Here is a 17426-nt window from a genome sequence, read left to right as displayed (position 1 = left end):
ATGTTCTTTGAAGCAATGAAAAGCACTTAAGTGCAAAATGCCAATGCTCGAGATGACAAGACACTAATGAATCTTTTGACCAAACTTTAAGTCCAAATCACTTGAGCAATTAATGTTTATTAATTAGATGAGTTCCTTAGTTATTTTTATGTGAAAATTCCTAAATCCGGAATCCCTACTTCAACAAATTGATGTTACTTCTCCTACTTGGTAATCCATGCAAGTTATTTACTGTGTTCTACGGTAAATATCGATGTAAATACAACTGCAATATTCACTATTAAAAATAATATGCCGAAACAAGAAACTGAACAAGAAAGAGATACAACACACATCTACGAAATCCCTTCAGCAAATATTAAAATAAATTCTACTGTAGTTATCACACAATTACCCAGAGAAAAATACATGCACAAGAGCCAATCACATCAACACAGTAATTTTTGGACAATTGTCCCCGAAAAAACCCAATGTGGGAAAACCGGTGTAGCAGATGAGGGCTTTATTAATCTTCAACAACAATTGCTTTTACAAGGAATGATTTTACAGAGAAACGGAAAGAAAACACCTGAGACTTTCCCTTTGAGACCTTTTGACACTTTGGAGACCCTGCTCCCACTTCTGCGTCACCCTTGCGTCACTCTGTGTGGCCCAGCGTGGCTCTGCGTCAGCCTTCGTAAGCTCTGCGTCTCTCCTATGGATTGTGTCTCTCTCTGCACTGTCTCCCATTGTCCCTGCATCACCTCCTCCTCTGTCACTGCCTGCTGCTGATACCCTCCTCTTCCTCCACCCTGCAACTCTCCCTCTGGAATTGATCTCCTCTACTTGAGAATCGATTTTCCTTGAGATACTGAGTATCTGCCGGTGTGTCTCCAAATGATCCTCAAGTCTTCTTTTATACTTTTCTTGTTGACGAATCAACGACCGAGATTAAGTCCCTAATCAATGACTAAGATTAAAACAGACTTGATCCTCGTCTCTTAGAAGCTTCTCACCCTTATCTTTATTAATACCCATTAATATTTTTATTTTCCTAAGTTTAGATTTAGCAGCCCATTAAAAATATTAGTTATTTTAATAACTCCTCATCGGGGTGGAAATTCTCAAAACGATTTCTGAGTCTTGGAGATCTCATGTGCCTTAGCCTCTCCTCCAAATTTCAAGGCTAGAGCACATCCGATGCTACCAAAAATCAACAAATAGGATCAATTCAACCTTTTCAAGAAAGTATTGATGTTTGGTCCTTTCCCCTCACCTTGTCCGAGATAGGAACATCATTGGTTGCTACGTTCCATCCCCGAACTTGGGTTGGGTCCATTTGGCCCCTTGTGGTCCCATTTCTCAATAAAGATTATTCATCAAGGACCATTTCCCAAGGATTATAGGGATTGAGAATCTTGTTTATAAGCCTATCCTTTCTCCCTCAACCCTCCAATCCTCACCCCTTACCCTTGGTGGACCAACTCCCTTGCTTAAAGAGCAAGCAAGTTCCATTCTTTACTCCATCCTTTTGGAAAGGGTTTTCAGGGTCACTTCTCACCTATCCATTGACATATACGTTACAAGTGATCCCTACACAACCGGGACTCCTCCCATTGGTGAAATTACGTAAAGAGCAGGGAGACTTAGCCGTGGTGATAGTGGGTTAAGCCTCCACCGTTGCCCTTAACCTAGCAGTTGCCCTCTTAGGAACCCCTTTAGGTCCCCTGCTGGTTTGAATGGTAACAAGACTCACCCCATGTGCCCTTCTGCTGGTACAGTTATGAGTTGTGGTGCACTCTCTGTCATCAGATTCAGTTGGTCAATTCTTTGGGAAATCTGTTGTTGTGATTTTTGGGAGTTTTTGTTAACTTAGATTGAGATGCTCATCATCAATGTCCTTTATTTTAAACAAATTTTGAAGGATGCAAGCTTGAACAAATTATATTATTTTCATACTAAACAAACATTAAAGATAATCATGACTACATGCAATAAAACAGTTGGACACATTTGATAAATAATTGTTGAAAATTAACGAATCTTTTTCTTTTTGTTCATGGCAGACCTGGATAGTAAATTTAGATATTTCCTCAATGAAGATTCAGAAAGTACCACAGTGGGAACTGTTGTGAGTCTTCTGATACGAACTGCTCAAAAAGTTCCAAGGCTTGCAGAGGCTCGATCCCAGCAACTCATCCCTCTCTTTTTAACATTTCTTGGTTATTCTAACCAGGATAGTGCCAGGTATGGTTGAACATTCCAGTTTTTTACTTCGTATTGTACTCAGTTCTGTTGGGTTTACTAAACATGACTTAGTTGTAAATTGTCCTATGTTTCAGTGTTGAAATCTATGACGAGAGCCAATGTAAAGGGAAGGAGAAGAGAGACATTATCAAGGAATGGCTAATTTTGATTAAAGAAATGAGAAACCCCAGATCATGTTTTAGAAGTCATTTTCTTAAGGAAATCCTTACTAACAGGTGGGTTTAGAGCATTTGCCTGTTTAGTCTATATTCTGGGTGTCTTTCCTGACATCTCAAATGCGTATTTTGTTCTATCATTTAAGAAAGCTAAACTCTTTGAGTTTTGTGTGCTTGACTTTTGTTTTTCTCCTCTGTGACAAAGATTATTTTGACATCATTATATTTCAAGGTTTCAATTCAGTTTTGTTGTAGGATTGAAATGCATATATTGGTTGCTTTATTTGATTGTGTCCTTGATTAAATCCATTGGAGTACACACAGTTCGGTTGAAACTTGAAGTGTGTGTAGGGCCAATCTTTTCTAACGCTGATGTATTTGAAATATTTTTTATTATTCTCACCTATGTCTGCTGTTATGGAACTCATCTAACAATTCATGTAATGAACCTTTTGTAGGCTTCTAGAGCAAAGTGATCCTGATATTCAGCTTAAAGTTTTGGAATGTTTGTTGAATTGGAAGGATGGTTTTTTGCTTTCATATGAGGAACATCTGAAGAAGTTAATTTCTCTGAAGACTGCACGTGAAGAAGTGACGACATGGAGTCTGTCTAAAGAGAGTCAACAGATTGAAGAGGGTCACAGGGATGAATTGATTCCTATAATTATACGGATACTCATATCAAAGGTCAAGAAGATTAAGGGTGGCTCTTCAAGAAAGGTAGATATGTGTTTTTTTCCTTCTGAAAAACATAGTGTGTTAATTTTGCATTAGCTACAAATTCACTTATTGTGTATGTGAATACTTTGTTTTAATAAAAGACCAGCTTAAAATAGGATCAAGGCAGTCCGAGGAACATTTTCTTACTTGTCCCTGCTGCTTGAAGAAAAATGTGCACATCTTGAAGGACCAAACTAGAGTCTTTGACAACTTTTGCACGTTAATGTGGAGTTTGTGAAGAGCTGTTTATTGTCCACAGAGTCACAGATTTTTGAAATTCTTCTGTCAGAATTAATGGCTAAGCTCCTTGTGCATGGATTCAGCAGTGCATTCCATTTTGTGATTTCCAAGCCGTGTCCCCATCCTCCACACAATCTTTCCATGTTCTTTAGAGACAGACTAATATAGCACTTTGTTAACGTGACATAGCAACTCAGTTGCAGGTCCCAGCTTTTCATTTTTTATGCCCCGATCAAGACTTGTTTTTGACTTCCTCTGTTTGCATAATATTGGCTGCTTTAAATAATATGACACTTACTTCTGACTGCTTGCTTATATGATCATATTTTTTAATTTCCTTGGAATTTTTATTGTACTATGAATTGCATTAATTTTTTTTTGTGCATCTTTACGTGCAACTTGCAAGGAAGGTATGTATATACTTTTAAATTAAACAAATATACATTTAACTTATTGCTTTGACAAATATCTGATGAATTATTTTAGAATAGAATCTTGGATTAAAGATGATTCGTTTTGTTTTCAAGGCTTCACCAAAGCTCATCATGTTATTTTATTGTCCAGTCTGCAGGAGTTCTCCAAAGGAAGGCAGTTCTGTGGTTTTTGGCACAGCTTGAAGTGAATGAGTTGGCTCCCTTTTTCATTTTGCTTTTGAAATCTCTTCAAAATGCATTTATTGATGAGCATACCTCAATCTGTGGATCAAAATATTCTTGGGAAGCTGCTATAGAACAAGGCACAGCAATGGATTTCATTAATTTGATTAGTATCGAAGGAGTTGCTACTTTGCCATACAAAAAGAAATCAGGATTTTTGCATGTAGTGAAGGATGTTTTGGAGACCTTTGATGAAGCAAGAATGGTGCCTTATCTTCTCCCATTATTAGCATTTGTCCTTCGTATATTAGAATCCTGTGCATTAAGTTTAGAACATCAGAAGGATGCCATCTTCAATCATAATAGTACACAGGGGGTTGAAACTCCTGCTGACTATGAGATGCCCGATGTAGCAATGTTAGAAAAGGTAAGTGATACCGACATAACTGGGGAGCAAAAGCAACCTTATTCAGTGGACTCGAAGATGTCTGAGGCAGATAACTTCCTCATTGCAGATTTTTCTGTGCAGAAATTGGAGAATATATCGGCATCACCCATGTTAGTTGCCAGTGGGGTTCAGATTAGAAGTGTCACTATGAGGCATGGGGGGAAAGATAAGAACCCAGCATTGTTTCTTAGTGGAATGAAAGACTTGAGATCATTATGTCTCAAGGTTATTTCCATTGTGCTGAATAAATATGATTCAATTGATTATGGTTCAAATTTTTGGAATATATTTTTTACAGCAGTAAAACCATTGGTTGAGAAGTTTACACAAGAAAGTGGGAGCAATGAAACACCTAGCTCATTGTTTATTTGTTTTCTGGAAATGAGTAAAAGCTTAAAGCTTGCTTCATTTCTTCAGAGAGAGAAATCACTTGTCCCCAATATTCTGTCGATTCTGTCTGTTAAAAGTGTGTCCGAAGCCATGGTTTCAGCTATTCTGAGTTTCGTTGAGAACCTTCTGAATTTGGAGGATGGAAATGATGAAGATCAAGAGAATGTTTTGCTGCAGGAAATTCTTTTACCACATCTTGATATACTCTTCACAAGTATGCAGAATTTGGTTCAACTTCGTCGGGAGAGCAAGAGGTAGTAACTTGTTGGATTTGGAATTCCTTTGTCGCTGTCTATTTTTTCTGCTACATTTTATGTTTTAAATTGATATTCTGTATTATCCTGTCTCCTTTAAGTTGTATGCATTGCTGAGTTTGTGTTGCAAAATTCTTCAAATATTTACTTCAAGGTTGCAAATTATTTTTGAAATAGCAAATTATCAGGAAACATTAACTGAAATTATTTGAAAAAATAGAATGAAAGATAAACAACAACACAATAAAAATGGATCCTTCTGCCAATGATACCCACAACAATCTTCTTCATATCACTGCTTTAGAATTCTGTCCTGATGTTGCAAAAATCACTCTCAACCCTTCTTCAATGTTTTTGCTTCTGTAAGAAATGCTTGCTGCTGTAGAAAATCATCCTCTCTGATCTCTCATTTTGTTATCACTGAAGTTTTATGTTACGTGTAAATAGCATGTACTACTCAGAAACAGTCTTCTGTCAGATTCCATATAAATTGTCAACTTTTGACCTTCTGGTTTTTCATTATCAGGAAACGTATCACAGGTCCTGGGAAGCGTGAACTAAGAATTTTTAAATTGTTGGGAAAATATGCAACACGTTCAGAAGTAGTGAATCAATTTGTTGATTGTTTGTTACCATTCCTTGATGTCAAAAAGGTCAGCAAGAATGGTGAGTAAATGGCATGGGCAAAAGTAATTTACAGAGATTGCAGCTATATTTCAGATTTGATGTTTATTAATGTGCCATAATTGACATTTTTTAACATATTGTAGTTAATGTGATTTGCAGAGCATTTTATAGAGATTCTATGTGTTCTGAAAGAGATTTTGCCAGCTCTGGGTGACAGTAGTGTTCTTAAAATGCTAACTATGTTCAGTTCATTGCTAACTTCATCACCATTGGATATTCGAGTGGCTATTTGTGATATCCTGAAAGGGCTTTCAAAAGTTGACTCTTCCTTGGCCTTGCCTGTAAGTTAGCCGTTCTTGTTTGGTTTTGTTGAACCAGAGTTTGATATTGTTTAATGTCCCGTGATGTTAGTTTACAGTGAATTCATTGGTTATATTGGCAAAGTATGTTATTAATCATTGACCTGAATTCTTGATGCTTCCTTGCAGGCAAAACTGGTAGGTGATTTAAATGCAATATCATTATCTACAGTTGGAGAATCTGATTATGATAAGAGGCTTGCTGCTTATGAGAAAATATCTCCTCAATTATTCTCCCAGATAGGCGAGCCATATACCTTGCTTATTCTCTCACATTGTGTGTATGACATGTCATCAGAAGACCTCTCACTCAGGCATAGTGCCTCCAGTTGTCTGCTTTCTTTTATTCAATTTTCTGCCTCTGTATTAGAAAGTGAAGAGGTAATGCAGCAGGATGATTTTCAAGATGACCTGAAAAGTGAGAAGAAACCTAATCATATAAACACAGTGAAGCAAGGACTGCTTGATTCTTGCATCAATGATGGCTGTGGAAATTGGTCTAAAGTCTCTGTTAAGCATGTCATTTATAAATTTTTTCTTGCACATGTGAAGAAGGGTATAACGAGTTCAGAGACCTCCATCCAAAGGGTATTTTTTTATTACTTATTGTAAATTTGTATGTCACCATCTTAAATATTTTATAGGTAAGCACACCATTTAACATTGTTAAATGTATCTATAGGAATGGGTGGCTTTACTGCGTTCAATGGTACTTAGCCTTTCTGGTATTGCAACTTTGAATGAATGCAAGCCTCTTTCCAGCACGGATGTAGAAGTGGACTTCTTCAACAACGTTCTTCACATTCAGGTTCGATAGCATGCCTTTCCTTTCCAGTTCTTCCTTGTGCTGAAATTAGTCTAGATGTTGACTGGAGTTTCTTTACTTATGCAGAACCATAGGAGATCAAGAGCAATGACTCGGTTTAGAAATATCCTGGATGCTGGAAATCTATCTGAGGTAAGATATAATGTTTGAGTCAGTATGCATTTATATGTTTATATCTGTGGGTGACATTGGAGTGAGATATTGTTAGTCTTTGCTCTATCCTTTTCTGATCATACCCTGCTGCAATGTATTGACATTTCTAGTGTATATGGAATGTTATGCAGGGAAATCTCATGCAAATATTTGTGCCACTCTTTTTCAGTTTGTTGTTTGAGGCCAAAGTTGACAGGGAGGGAAATGTTGTGAATTCTTGCATAGAAACCCTTGCTTGTATTGCTGGTCACATAAGATGGCACTCTTACTTCAGTTTATTGATGAGAGCATTTCGAATGATGGCTTCCAAGGAAGATAATAGCAATATACTTATACGGCTGATTTGCTCTATATTAGATAAGTTTCATTTTATTGATGGAATGTCCTCAACTGTAGAACCAGAAAAACATGATCATCAAATAGAGATTGGTGAAACAGCATTTGATAAGCCAGATATGGGATTGAGGAGGAATGGTGATAACAAAAATATTCTCTCCCCTGAAATACAAGAACGTCTGCAAAAGTGTGTTCTACCTGAGATAAATAAGTTGATGATATCTCACTCAAATGTGGTTAATATTTCAGTTAGTCGTGTTGCACTGAAGTTATTGAAACTTATGCCTTTGGAAACAATGGAGTCAGAGCTTCCTCGTATTATACAGCAAATTGCAAATCTACTGAAGAGTCGCCCTCATTCTGTAAGAGATGAGGCGAGGGCTTGCTTAGCTGCATGTGCCAAGGAATTAGGACCGCAGTATTTGCAGTTCATTGTAAAAACACTACAGACAACATTAACAAGGGGATATGAATTGCATGTTTTAGGCTATACAGTCAATTTCATCCTATTGAAAGTTTCATCTTCCCTGGACATTGGAGATATTGATTATTGTGTGCAACAGCTTCTAGAAGTTGCAGAAAATGATATTATGGGAGAGGTTGCTGAAGAAAAGGAAGTTGAAAAAATTGCCTTCAAAATGAAGGAGACAAGGAGTACCAAATCTTTTGAAAGTTTGCAGTTAATTGCTCGTAGTATTACTTTCTCTGCACATGCTAGTACATTGCTGGTACCTGTTAGACACAATCTTCATAGAACACTTACACCAAAAGAAAAAGTTAAGATTGAGTCCATGCTACGCTATTTAGCAACCGGTCTTCAGGCTAATGCATCATTAAGTCAGACAGATTTGTTTGTTTTTGTATATGGATTGATTGAGGATGGTATTGGGGAAGAAAAGATGGGTAGGAAGACTGCTTTGTTTATTAAACCTGGCCTAGCATCTTCAATATCATCGGGCTCATATAAAAATTCAATGGAGGGACCTGCAGATGATAAGCTAGATACACCCAATAGGTATCTAATTTCAGTGTTTGCACTGAGACTTCTTGAGAACTATCTGAAAAAACTCAAAGTAGATAAGAGTGATCAATATTTAATAGTGATGTTAGATCCTTTTATAGAACTACTGGGGCACTGTCTGAAATCTAAGTATGAAGGAGTTATATCACATTCTGTGAAATGTCTGGCTTGTCTATTGAGACTTCCCCTTCCATCTATTGATATTCACAGTAGCAATATTACCTCCTCAGTTTTTAATATGGTCCTTAGATCAGGAAAGAGTGACAGTCCCTTAATGCAGTCTTCTGTTAATTTACTTGTTATGCTTTTGAGACATGCAAATACAACCATCTCAAATGATCAATTAAAGATGCTTCTCCAATGCCCACTCTTTATCGATTTAGAGAGTATCTCAACTACCATTGCACTATCACTTTTGAAGGCAATTGTTAGGCGGAAGCTGCTGGTTCCAGATCTGTATGATTTGGTCACTAGAGTAGCACGCTTGATGGTAACTAGTCAAGCTCTTCTGATTCGCCAGCAATGTAGTCAACTTATTTTACAGTTTCTTCTTGACTACCCTCTTGGTGCCAAGCGACTGCAACAACACTTGGATTTCTTAGTTGCAAACCTTAGGTAAGGAGTCATTAATTTATTACCAATCATCCAGTTTATTGTTATGTGTGCTGAATATAAATTTTCTTCTTTTAACTGCGTTTGTTGCAGCTATGAACATACAAGTGGCAGGGAAGCTGTACTGGAGATGTTGCATGTGATTATTTTGAAATTTCCAAGTAATGTGGTAGATGAGCAAGCAGAGACATTTTTCCTACCTCTGGTGACTTGCCTGGTTAATGATAGTGACAATCAAGTTCGAGCTATGGTAGGAACAGTTTTGAAAGTTTTGATCAGACGTGTAAGTCAGCGACCATTGCAAAGGATGCTAGTATTCAGTCTTTCTTGGTATACGGGTGAGAAAAATCACCTTAGGTGTCCAGCAGCACAGGTAACCAGTCTTCCATGTTCTCATAATGATTGAGATATGGTTTTGAAAGCAAGTTGACAGAAGGATGTTGATATGTAGTTTACTAGAGCAGAAACAGCTTTGTTTAAGGAATTTGGTTTCTTTTAATTGGTGACGCATTTGTTTTTTATCATTATGCAGGTGTTAGGTCTCTTGATTGAAGTCATGAAGACAAGTTTTCAGGCACACATAGAAGATGTAAAACCTAGAGTAATACACATCTTAAAATGTGCACTCACTGCTGATGGAGATGGAAAACCAGAAGTTGGCGAGGAGGACATGTTAGCTTTCTGGAAAGAGGCATATTATTCACTTTTAATGTTGGAAAAATTAATGCTTCAGTTTCCTGAGATTTCTTTGCACAAAGACATTGAGGTATGGCTTAACTTAAGCAAAATGTTAGCATGCTGCACTAGTCTTTTTGGAATTTTTTATTAATTTCTTTTCAAGCTAATTATATCATGCCATTCATTAGTCTTAGTTACTAATGTATTATGTTTACTTTTGATCTCTAGCATATTGCCAGGCTGGTTTCAACTGATTTCTTTTGAATGAAGGAAGGAACTTGGTTTGTAAAGTGGGATCACCTAAAATGTTAATTCAATTAACATGCTGAATGTCTGTTTGCTACTGTTGCCATCATGAGTCAGAGTTATAACATGCATAGAATAATGCTTTGCCAAATAGGACATGTGCCTAATTTACAAAATCGAAACTGAATTGTTGAACTGTATTGAAGTCTCTAACAAGTAAAGAAATGAAATTAGGAAAAAAAAAAGTATACTGTTGTAGCATCTTGCCATATGAGCAATGGCTGCTCTATGTCGATCAATTGCAGATGGCCTACCAAAACATGTAAGGACCCCCTGCGATTATGATGGTAATATACTTGTTGATTGTTTTGCCTTTACACATTAATTGAAGCTGCTGGTATGTTGTTGGTACCAGGGGATGGGTCTGGCATTTTAACACAATCATCAGCCAATAATAATAGTGGCCTCCAACCCTTCCAAATTATCCTTTGGATTGTCATCCCAATTCATAAGTTGTAGTGCACATGAACCAAGCTATCTGTTGATCTACATTCAACCCATTTCTCTACATTGTGGATGAAGTTGTAGGTGTTTCAGGATGTCTAACCCTCTTCCTTGAGGGTGAGGGACCTATCAGGGCCTTCCCTTAGGACCCAACATTCAAAAGAAAACTTTAAAATGATTTCTTTATACAAATCCTAAGAGCAGTCTCGTGAGTGCACCTCGGATTGCACAAATTGCATGGTAGTTCCCTGGAGCACTTCAGGGAGCATGCTCCTAAAATTCTCTGGGGACTGCAAATCCACAGGTCAGGTATGTGCTCCCAAAAATGATCCCATTCTGAATTTCTCAAGAGTGCACTCCCAAGGGCACACATACTGCATGTCACCAGTTCTCTTCTAGAGCAGGAGTGAGACTTCTAGGAACGTTCTCTTGTAGCACTGGGACTCCTAGTGCTACCCGCTCGTAGAGACTACCTTGATTGCTAATAGTAATATTTTACGAACACAATTTCTGGTAACAATATTATCGCTCCCAGTTATTCATAATCAGAGGAAACTTTCAAGGATTCAAGTATAAACAAAATAATTTGATGCAGAGTGCATGAATAGGAAGTCAATTTTTGAAACCTGTTCCTCAAAAGGCCCTTTTTGAATTTGCGTTGAATAGCATGATTGCCCTGTATTTTGTTAACAGTGATTCCTTGGACCATATACATTGAAGGAAAAACTAAAGTTTCACAATATTTAACCTGTTTGGTCACATCCTTCATTGCTGTTTTGATGAATTAGATCAAACTCACATCTTGGTTCTCAATCTTTGTGCTGTTGTATAGCAAAAAATTAAAAATGAATCGAATTCCTTTATATCTTTCTGAATACGTTTGCAAGATATGTTTTCTTTAGACAGTGAAATTTGTTCACCTAGTTTTTCTTAACGACTGTTTGTGCAGGAAATATGGGATTTAATTTGTTCACTTCTGGTTCATCCACACATGTGGTTACGAAATGCATGTGGACGTCTTATAGCTACATACTTTTCTGTTTCCGCATCTGAAATAAATACAGGGAATCAGACAAACATTTCAAGCGGAAAAACTGCAATGCTTTTGCAGCCTAGCAGACTCCTCTTATTAGCTGCTTACTTTTGTCACCAACTTGATACAGATCTTCTTGATGAAGGCACGAGTGATGTAGTTGTGAAGAATCTTATATATGCGACCTGTGCACTGTATTCCTTTGTGAAAAGCAGACAGGAAACTGATCTAAGTGATTTCTTTTTCACCCTTGATGCTAGCAATCAATCACTTATCTTGAAAGCATTTTCATTGCTTGGTTCAAAAGCATGCAGAGAGGTTTGCACCTATTTGGTTAGTAGGCAATGTGGAGATGTTTCCAATTTTGAAGTAAATGAAGATTTCAATCAGGACCTCAAAATATCACTACTCGAACCCATCTTCAAGAAGTTGGGAAAGGTTTCACTTAAAGTGCGGGATGTACAGGTATGATCAGTTGCACTTTCCAACATATAGTCTGTTATATATACATATGTACGACATTTATTGACATTTGATTCTTAGATTTTACTTCTTGGGCGTTGGATCCTAACACTATCCTGTTTGCAGACAAAGTCCATATTTGAGTGGTATAAAGCCATTTCTTTGCAAATGGGTCATGAAGGAATTCAAAGCCATGGAGCAACAATATTGCTACCACTGTATAAAATCACAGAGGGTTTTGCAGGGAAGGTGATTTCTGGTGAGGAAAATGAGACTTTTGATTTTTACATGGTAGTATTAATAAGGATGGTTGGATAACTGTTTGCTTTTTTTGAAGAGGTTGAGTAGCTTACATTAATTTCTTGGTTATTTAATCCTTTATTCAGGGGACTTGAAGCTATTGGCAGATGATGTTCTATGTCACATGAAAGACATCATGGGGGTTGAAAGTTTTGTACAAGCTTACAATTTAGTGAGACAGAATGTGAAGTCAACACGAGACAAGAGAAAGAAAATAGAAAAGATAGCTGCAATCGTTAACCCAATGCGGCATGCACAAAAGAAGATGAAGTTAACAGGAAAACGCCAAGCTCAGAAGAAAACGAAGATTTTTAAAAAGAAGTTACGGAGAGGTTGATTTCTCTGAGCCTAATTATCCTGCTTGGAATTTACTCGGTTTTCTAGTATTCGAGTATTGCACTCTGTGTCATGAAAAGGGAAGGCATAAAACGCTGCTTGGAGACACTTGATTCAGGTTTTTATGTGCTAACTGGAATTAGCTTTGCCAGTCCACAACTGGAATGAAGTCATGTATCATAATTACTATCAAGTAGAAGTGATTTAGTGCGGTGTTTTGTGTATTTAAGAAATGGGTATTTTGGAATGACTAGGAGCGTGTTGCTAAAATATCCTAGTCATTTGATCGATCATATAAGAAATACCCATGAGCATCCATAGGTTTTTGACAGTGACGTTGTAGTTGTGTGGTAAAATTGTTTAACAATATGGTGGTTCAAGGCAGATTGTATATAAATTTGTTCTAAATAATATTTTATTTAAATTATTCTTAGATTGTATCTAGAACTGATCTGTGGATTGAAGGTTGCATGTTGGGATTGTTGAAGGCTAAGTACTGGGAAGGCTGTTTTTGTTCAATTATTGTTTTCTCAGCTATCCATGCTCTAATTGTCCATAACGAATACCGTTTCTCCCCTTTGACGTTCCACCAGTGTCATGATTTAGAGTTCATTCTTCGATGAGTGCTGCAGAACTGCCACATGTTTCACAGGACCTAAGGTAGGCGTTGTTATAGTACTCCTCTTCATTGGTCACCTGTTGCCCTGTTACAAGGTCCACAGATTGAGCCTCTGCTGCTGACAACCAATGTTTGTAGTCACAGTTTCTTTCCGAGTTCCTTGATCTGCGTGGTGAGAGAGATTCTTTTTGGAAAAATCAGCTAGTTTGGTACTTCTCAAAATGCCATTAGAGTTATGTTGTAGATGGACTTCACAGCATACCCTTTGGTTGAGGTCTTGGAGTTCTAACAGTGGCAGCATAATGAAATCAATGGTAATCAGGAGTTTTCAGTGATGAAGTATGGGACTGTGTCACTAACACCTGATGTGAGCACAAAAATTCAAAAGCTAACAAGGAAAACTACTAGGAGCACTGGGGGAGAATGATCTTGCTTAGATTGTGCCAGATATTACTTAATGCTGAGAGTATTACTGCAAGATGATTTGTTCATCTGAATCTCTTGTGCTGAGATCAGTCCCCTTAAAAGTAAGTGCATTGGTTTATGGGTTAAAAGACTTGCATAAAACTTATTGTTCTAAGTTTGAGGTCAATGATTTATCTTCAGTAATAATTCTTGACAAGTTAATGCTAGTGGGGAAGGCCGCCCCATTCATAATGTCAATGATAATTTAAATTTTGGAGTCCCCTGCAATTTTGATGTCTCAAATCTCTAATTTGGATGTCAGTTTTAGGCCTTTACATAAAATGTGTCCTGCAATATTATTTGTGGTTTGGTCACATGCTCATGCTTGAGCAAATTTTAGTCTTGTCTTTTCTCATGGGTCCCTTGAGCACCCTCCCCATGCTCTGCCTGGGTTTCATTTTGCTCTCCCATCAAGGAAGAATATATTACCATATACATGAGAGAGTGGGCTGAAATGGGGAAAGAATCTCAGGTGGGGAGTCTGAAAATTGAGTCCACTCTTCAAGACCCCAACCTTTCACCCATTGCAATTACTTGTCTGTATAATTGATTGCCTCATTTTGATCTTTTGCAGCAGGCCCTAATTTTTTCACTAATGAACACCTTTGCTTTCATGGCTTCCCTTGCCTTAATGGAAGATGATCTTATTCCAAATTTTCCAAGTGACAAACTTTGGAATCAGATTCCATAATTTGGAAATGAAAGATTTTTCCTTGAGAGAGCTTGGATAGTGATTATTCCAGGTGAGGACAGAATCTTCCCAAAACCTCTGGTCTTGTGAGATCCTGTGTGCTGGTACTGGCCGAAAAGGTTTATCAGATTTCTTTAGCTTTTTTGCTATGTGAAAAGAGTAATGTTGTTTATGTATGCTTTAGAAGTATGGCAGACATAGAAGGCCTGGATAAACCTTGTGTAATTTCTCTGCTACCAGTGGTTTGTTGTTAGGACTGTAATGTACCTGAAAGCAAATGGTGAACTGATACTTCAATACTGATTTGACCTAAAAGTAAAAGCAGAAATATAATAGACATGAAGCTCAAAATATCAAAAGTAAGAGCTAAAAGCATAAAATAAGTATTGGGGACACTCTCACAAGTGACAACCAAGTAGATTGCACCTGCAAATCCGATTCTAATGGAGGAAGAGATATCTGAGAGAAACTTTGTTGATTAAATATCTGAAATAAAATTTACAAAAACCACTATTTATGCACAAAAGAGAATGAAGCCCTAACTTAGATATGTTTCTGAACTGAAGCATTGAAGGCTCTGCTGGAGTCCTTTTTTCAACTTGCTAGAAACGTTGGGTTGGCTGATCGTCCAAAGAAAATCATCTAGGTTAAAATCACATGAAGAAACTAAAATAAAAAATAAAATAGTCAAAGTGTGGGACCTTAAAACACTATCTTTTGCGTATAAAGTACCCCCCTCCCCATCCTAAAGTACACAATCAATGTTTCTCATTGCAGTTTGCGTTTTTTATATTTGTGAGAGTGATTTGGAGCAAAATAGATAAAAGAAATAGGTATTCTCTATGTTTCTGGTCCAAGTGTCCATTTTTCTTAATATTTAGGTTTCTCATAAATTGTTTCCCCATATTCAGATCCAAACTTGTCAAAAAATTTGGTGGGTCCATCTCTGTTTGCATTCAACTTAGGACCAAAATAAATCAATAGGATTGAGATGTACATCAAGCGATAATGGCAAAACGGCAGTGCGTAATTCATCCCCTGAAAACTACAAAGGGCTAAACTAGTAAAAGGACCAAAAAAAAGACTACAATGAATAGGGGTAAACCCTAGTCAATGAATTAAGAACTGGTGTTATATAATGGGAGAGGAAGAACAAACAGTCATGTGGCTAAAAGATTGATTGAATCATGAATGGAACCAAAAGAGGAAAGAAATTTGTCCTGGTGGTTAGTGGTGTATGTTCCCAAGGAATATTCAATATATGCATTGATTACCCAAGACAACATTCACTCCTCTATTGTTTGTAACAATTTTTTTCTTTGAAAATATAATTCACCACCTTATATTCTATATTATGTATGACACCTTTACATTTAATGTGTTTGTGGCCCAGGATGACGATTGAAAGTGTTCAAATGTGTTGAGATGGAGGTTCAATCTTTTAATATGTTTTTTTGTTAATTTTTCACTATATGGTAGGTAGATGTGCACTCCTAAAACAAAATCCTAAACTAGGAATCAAACTATGATTAATCACCTATCAAAAAACAGATAAAGGAATGCTAGATCTCTAACTACATCAACTTGAAACTGGAACATCAAGTTTAATTTGCAGCACTCAATCTAATCACTCTCTATTAACTGAATGAAAGAATTATAATACAGTAAACTGTAAGATCAAAGCTTCGACTGTCTGGCCATCTCAGTCAAGAATTGTGTAACCCTTCACACCACAGGCCATCCAAAAAGCTCTTGTAGCATTCAGAACAAACTTTTCTTGGCCAGTTGTCCTTTTTTGAAATCAAACTTTATAAATGTCCTCAACTCCAAAAATTTGTGACTTGAGCTTTGAGATTCAGATCCTCTATAGCTGTAGAAAGCTCTCCTACAACTATTCTAAGATCATAGCGTCTTCCATAATCTGTCCAGGGAAGCGAAGAGGTCATTCTCCACCTTCTTTACATATGAGGCCAAACATACATCTCTCTCTTTATCAGGTACTTGTCTATCACACAGATAATCCTTGTTGAGAGACAAAGAAAGGACCTTTTAAGTTTCACTGTTTGATTCTTCCAGATACCTAGATCTACCATTTTATAGAGTGGATGCTAAATCCTAACAATAGCTCCATATATTTGATACTATTCACTTCAAGAAGGACAACTCGGTGCCAACCACTTCCTACCACCACGCTTTCAAAAAGGACCACCAAAAGGGATGCCTTATAGTCCCTAGTCAAGGTTCCAACACTAGCTTTGTTGCTCCTGTAGGACTTCAGGCCTTGGATCATGCCTGTTATTTTGAAACCCTTGAGAGGCACCGTGACACTTCCCAAGATTGCAGAAGAGGACTATGTTACCAGATCTCAGACCAACTAAGACCATTAGGTAGGTTTTGGAGGATTACTAGGAATTGAGGATAATAGACATACATCTGGACTATTCATAGTTGTGTAGGACAGAGTTCATCCTCTAATGGTCAATTGTCCTGATGCACTTTTACAGATCAGAGATTCTGATGCAGGAGCATCATCTCTGAAAAACACCTTGTATTTTACCTAAGCTAGGGGGTTTCATGTTTTGAAGAAATATTAAGATTTCATGTAAATATTAATATTATTTTGAGTGATTAATTAATTATTTGTGAGAAATTGTAAATGTGAGATAAATTAGTTTCTAGATTATTTAGAATTAATGAGGGAGCCTAAGTTGGAATTAGTTTCTAAGTTTTAGGGATGAGAATCTATCTTTTAGGGATGTTGAGAGATTTAGGGATTTGTTGAGATATTAAGGGGATTGAGCATTTAATTAGACCATTTTTTAAAATTGTATAAATAGGAAGGGGTTTTGAGAGAACAAGACATTGAGATTGTGAGAGAGTGTGATTGAGAGCAGGCTTGAACAACCAAGGCTATAAGCCTTCAGGCAATTGTAAGGGCCAATTTATTGGAAATCAGGCCACGGAAGGAAGTTGTATTGTAAGTGTTTAGTGTGTTAATACAACAGTTGTTTTTTTTACTGAATGTCAATTATTGAGTTGCGTAAGATTGAATTTGTGTGAAAGGAAATTCGTTCTTCTTTGAAATCTGGGGTTATTATGTGCAAAGGA

The 17426-nt window shown here is 37.1% G+C and overlaps 1 protein-coding gene across 3 annotated transcripts in view; it reads left to right on the top strand.

Moving 5' to 3' along the window:
• LOC149255039 (uncharacterized) overlaps positions 1-12776 on the top strand; it is a 171364-nt gene extending 158588 nt beyond the window's left edge. Inside the window, exons 17-31 of one of the 3 annotated variants that reach the window (XM_089460299.1) lie at positions 2046-2226; positions 2322-2462; positions 2861-3122; positions 3927-5050; positions 5577-5716; positions 5837-6018; positions 6166-6624; positions 6719-6844; positions 6929-6994; positions 7147-8987; positions 9078-9357; positions 9517-9750; positions 11362-11910; positions 12034-12166; positions 12294-12776. In XM_089460299.1, the coding sequence (XP_089316425.1) occupies positions 2046-2226; positions 2322-2462; positions 2861-3122; positions 3927-5050; positions 5577-5716; positions 5837-6018; positions 6166-6624; positions 6719-6844; positions 6929-6994; positions 7147-8987; positions 9078-9357; positions 9517-9750; positions 11362-11910; positions 12034-12166; positions 12294-12544 (5969 nt within the window). In that variant the 3' untranslated portion in view covers positions 12545-12776. The other 2 variants (XM_089460298.1, XM_089460297.1) reach the window with 2 other exon arrangements.
• The last annotated feature ends 4650 nt before the right edge of the window (positions 12777-17426 follow it).

The sequence above is a fragment of the Pinus tabuliformis genome, chromosome 7 (assembly GCF_031772625.1).
Source record: "Pinus tabuliformis cultivar Carrire ecotype Pingquan chromosome 7, CPIR1, whole genome shotgun sequence".
In the NCBI taxonomy this organism is placed as follows: domain Eukaryota; kingdom Viridiplantae; phylum Streptophyta; class Pinopsida; order Pinales; family Pinaceae; genus Pinus; species Pinus tabuliformis.
The sequence above is the reverse complement of the archived record's forward strand: the minus strand, read 5'-3'. Positions and strand labels throughout refer to the sequence as shown.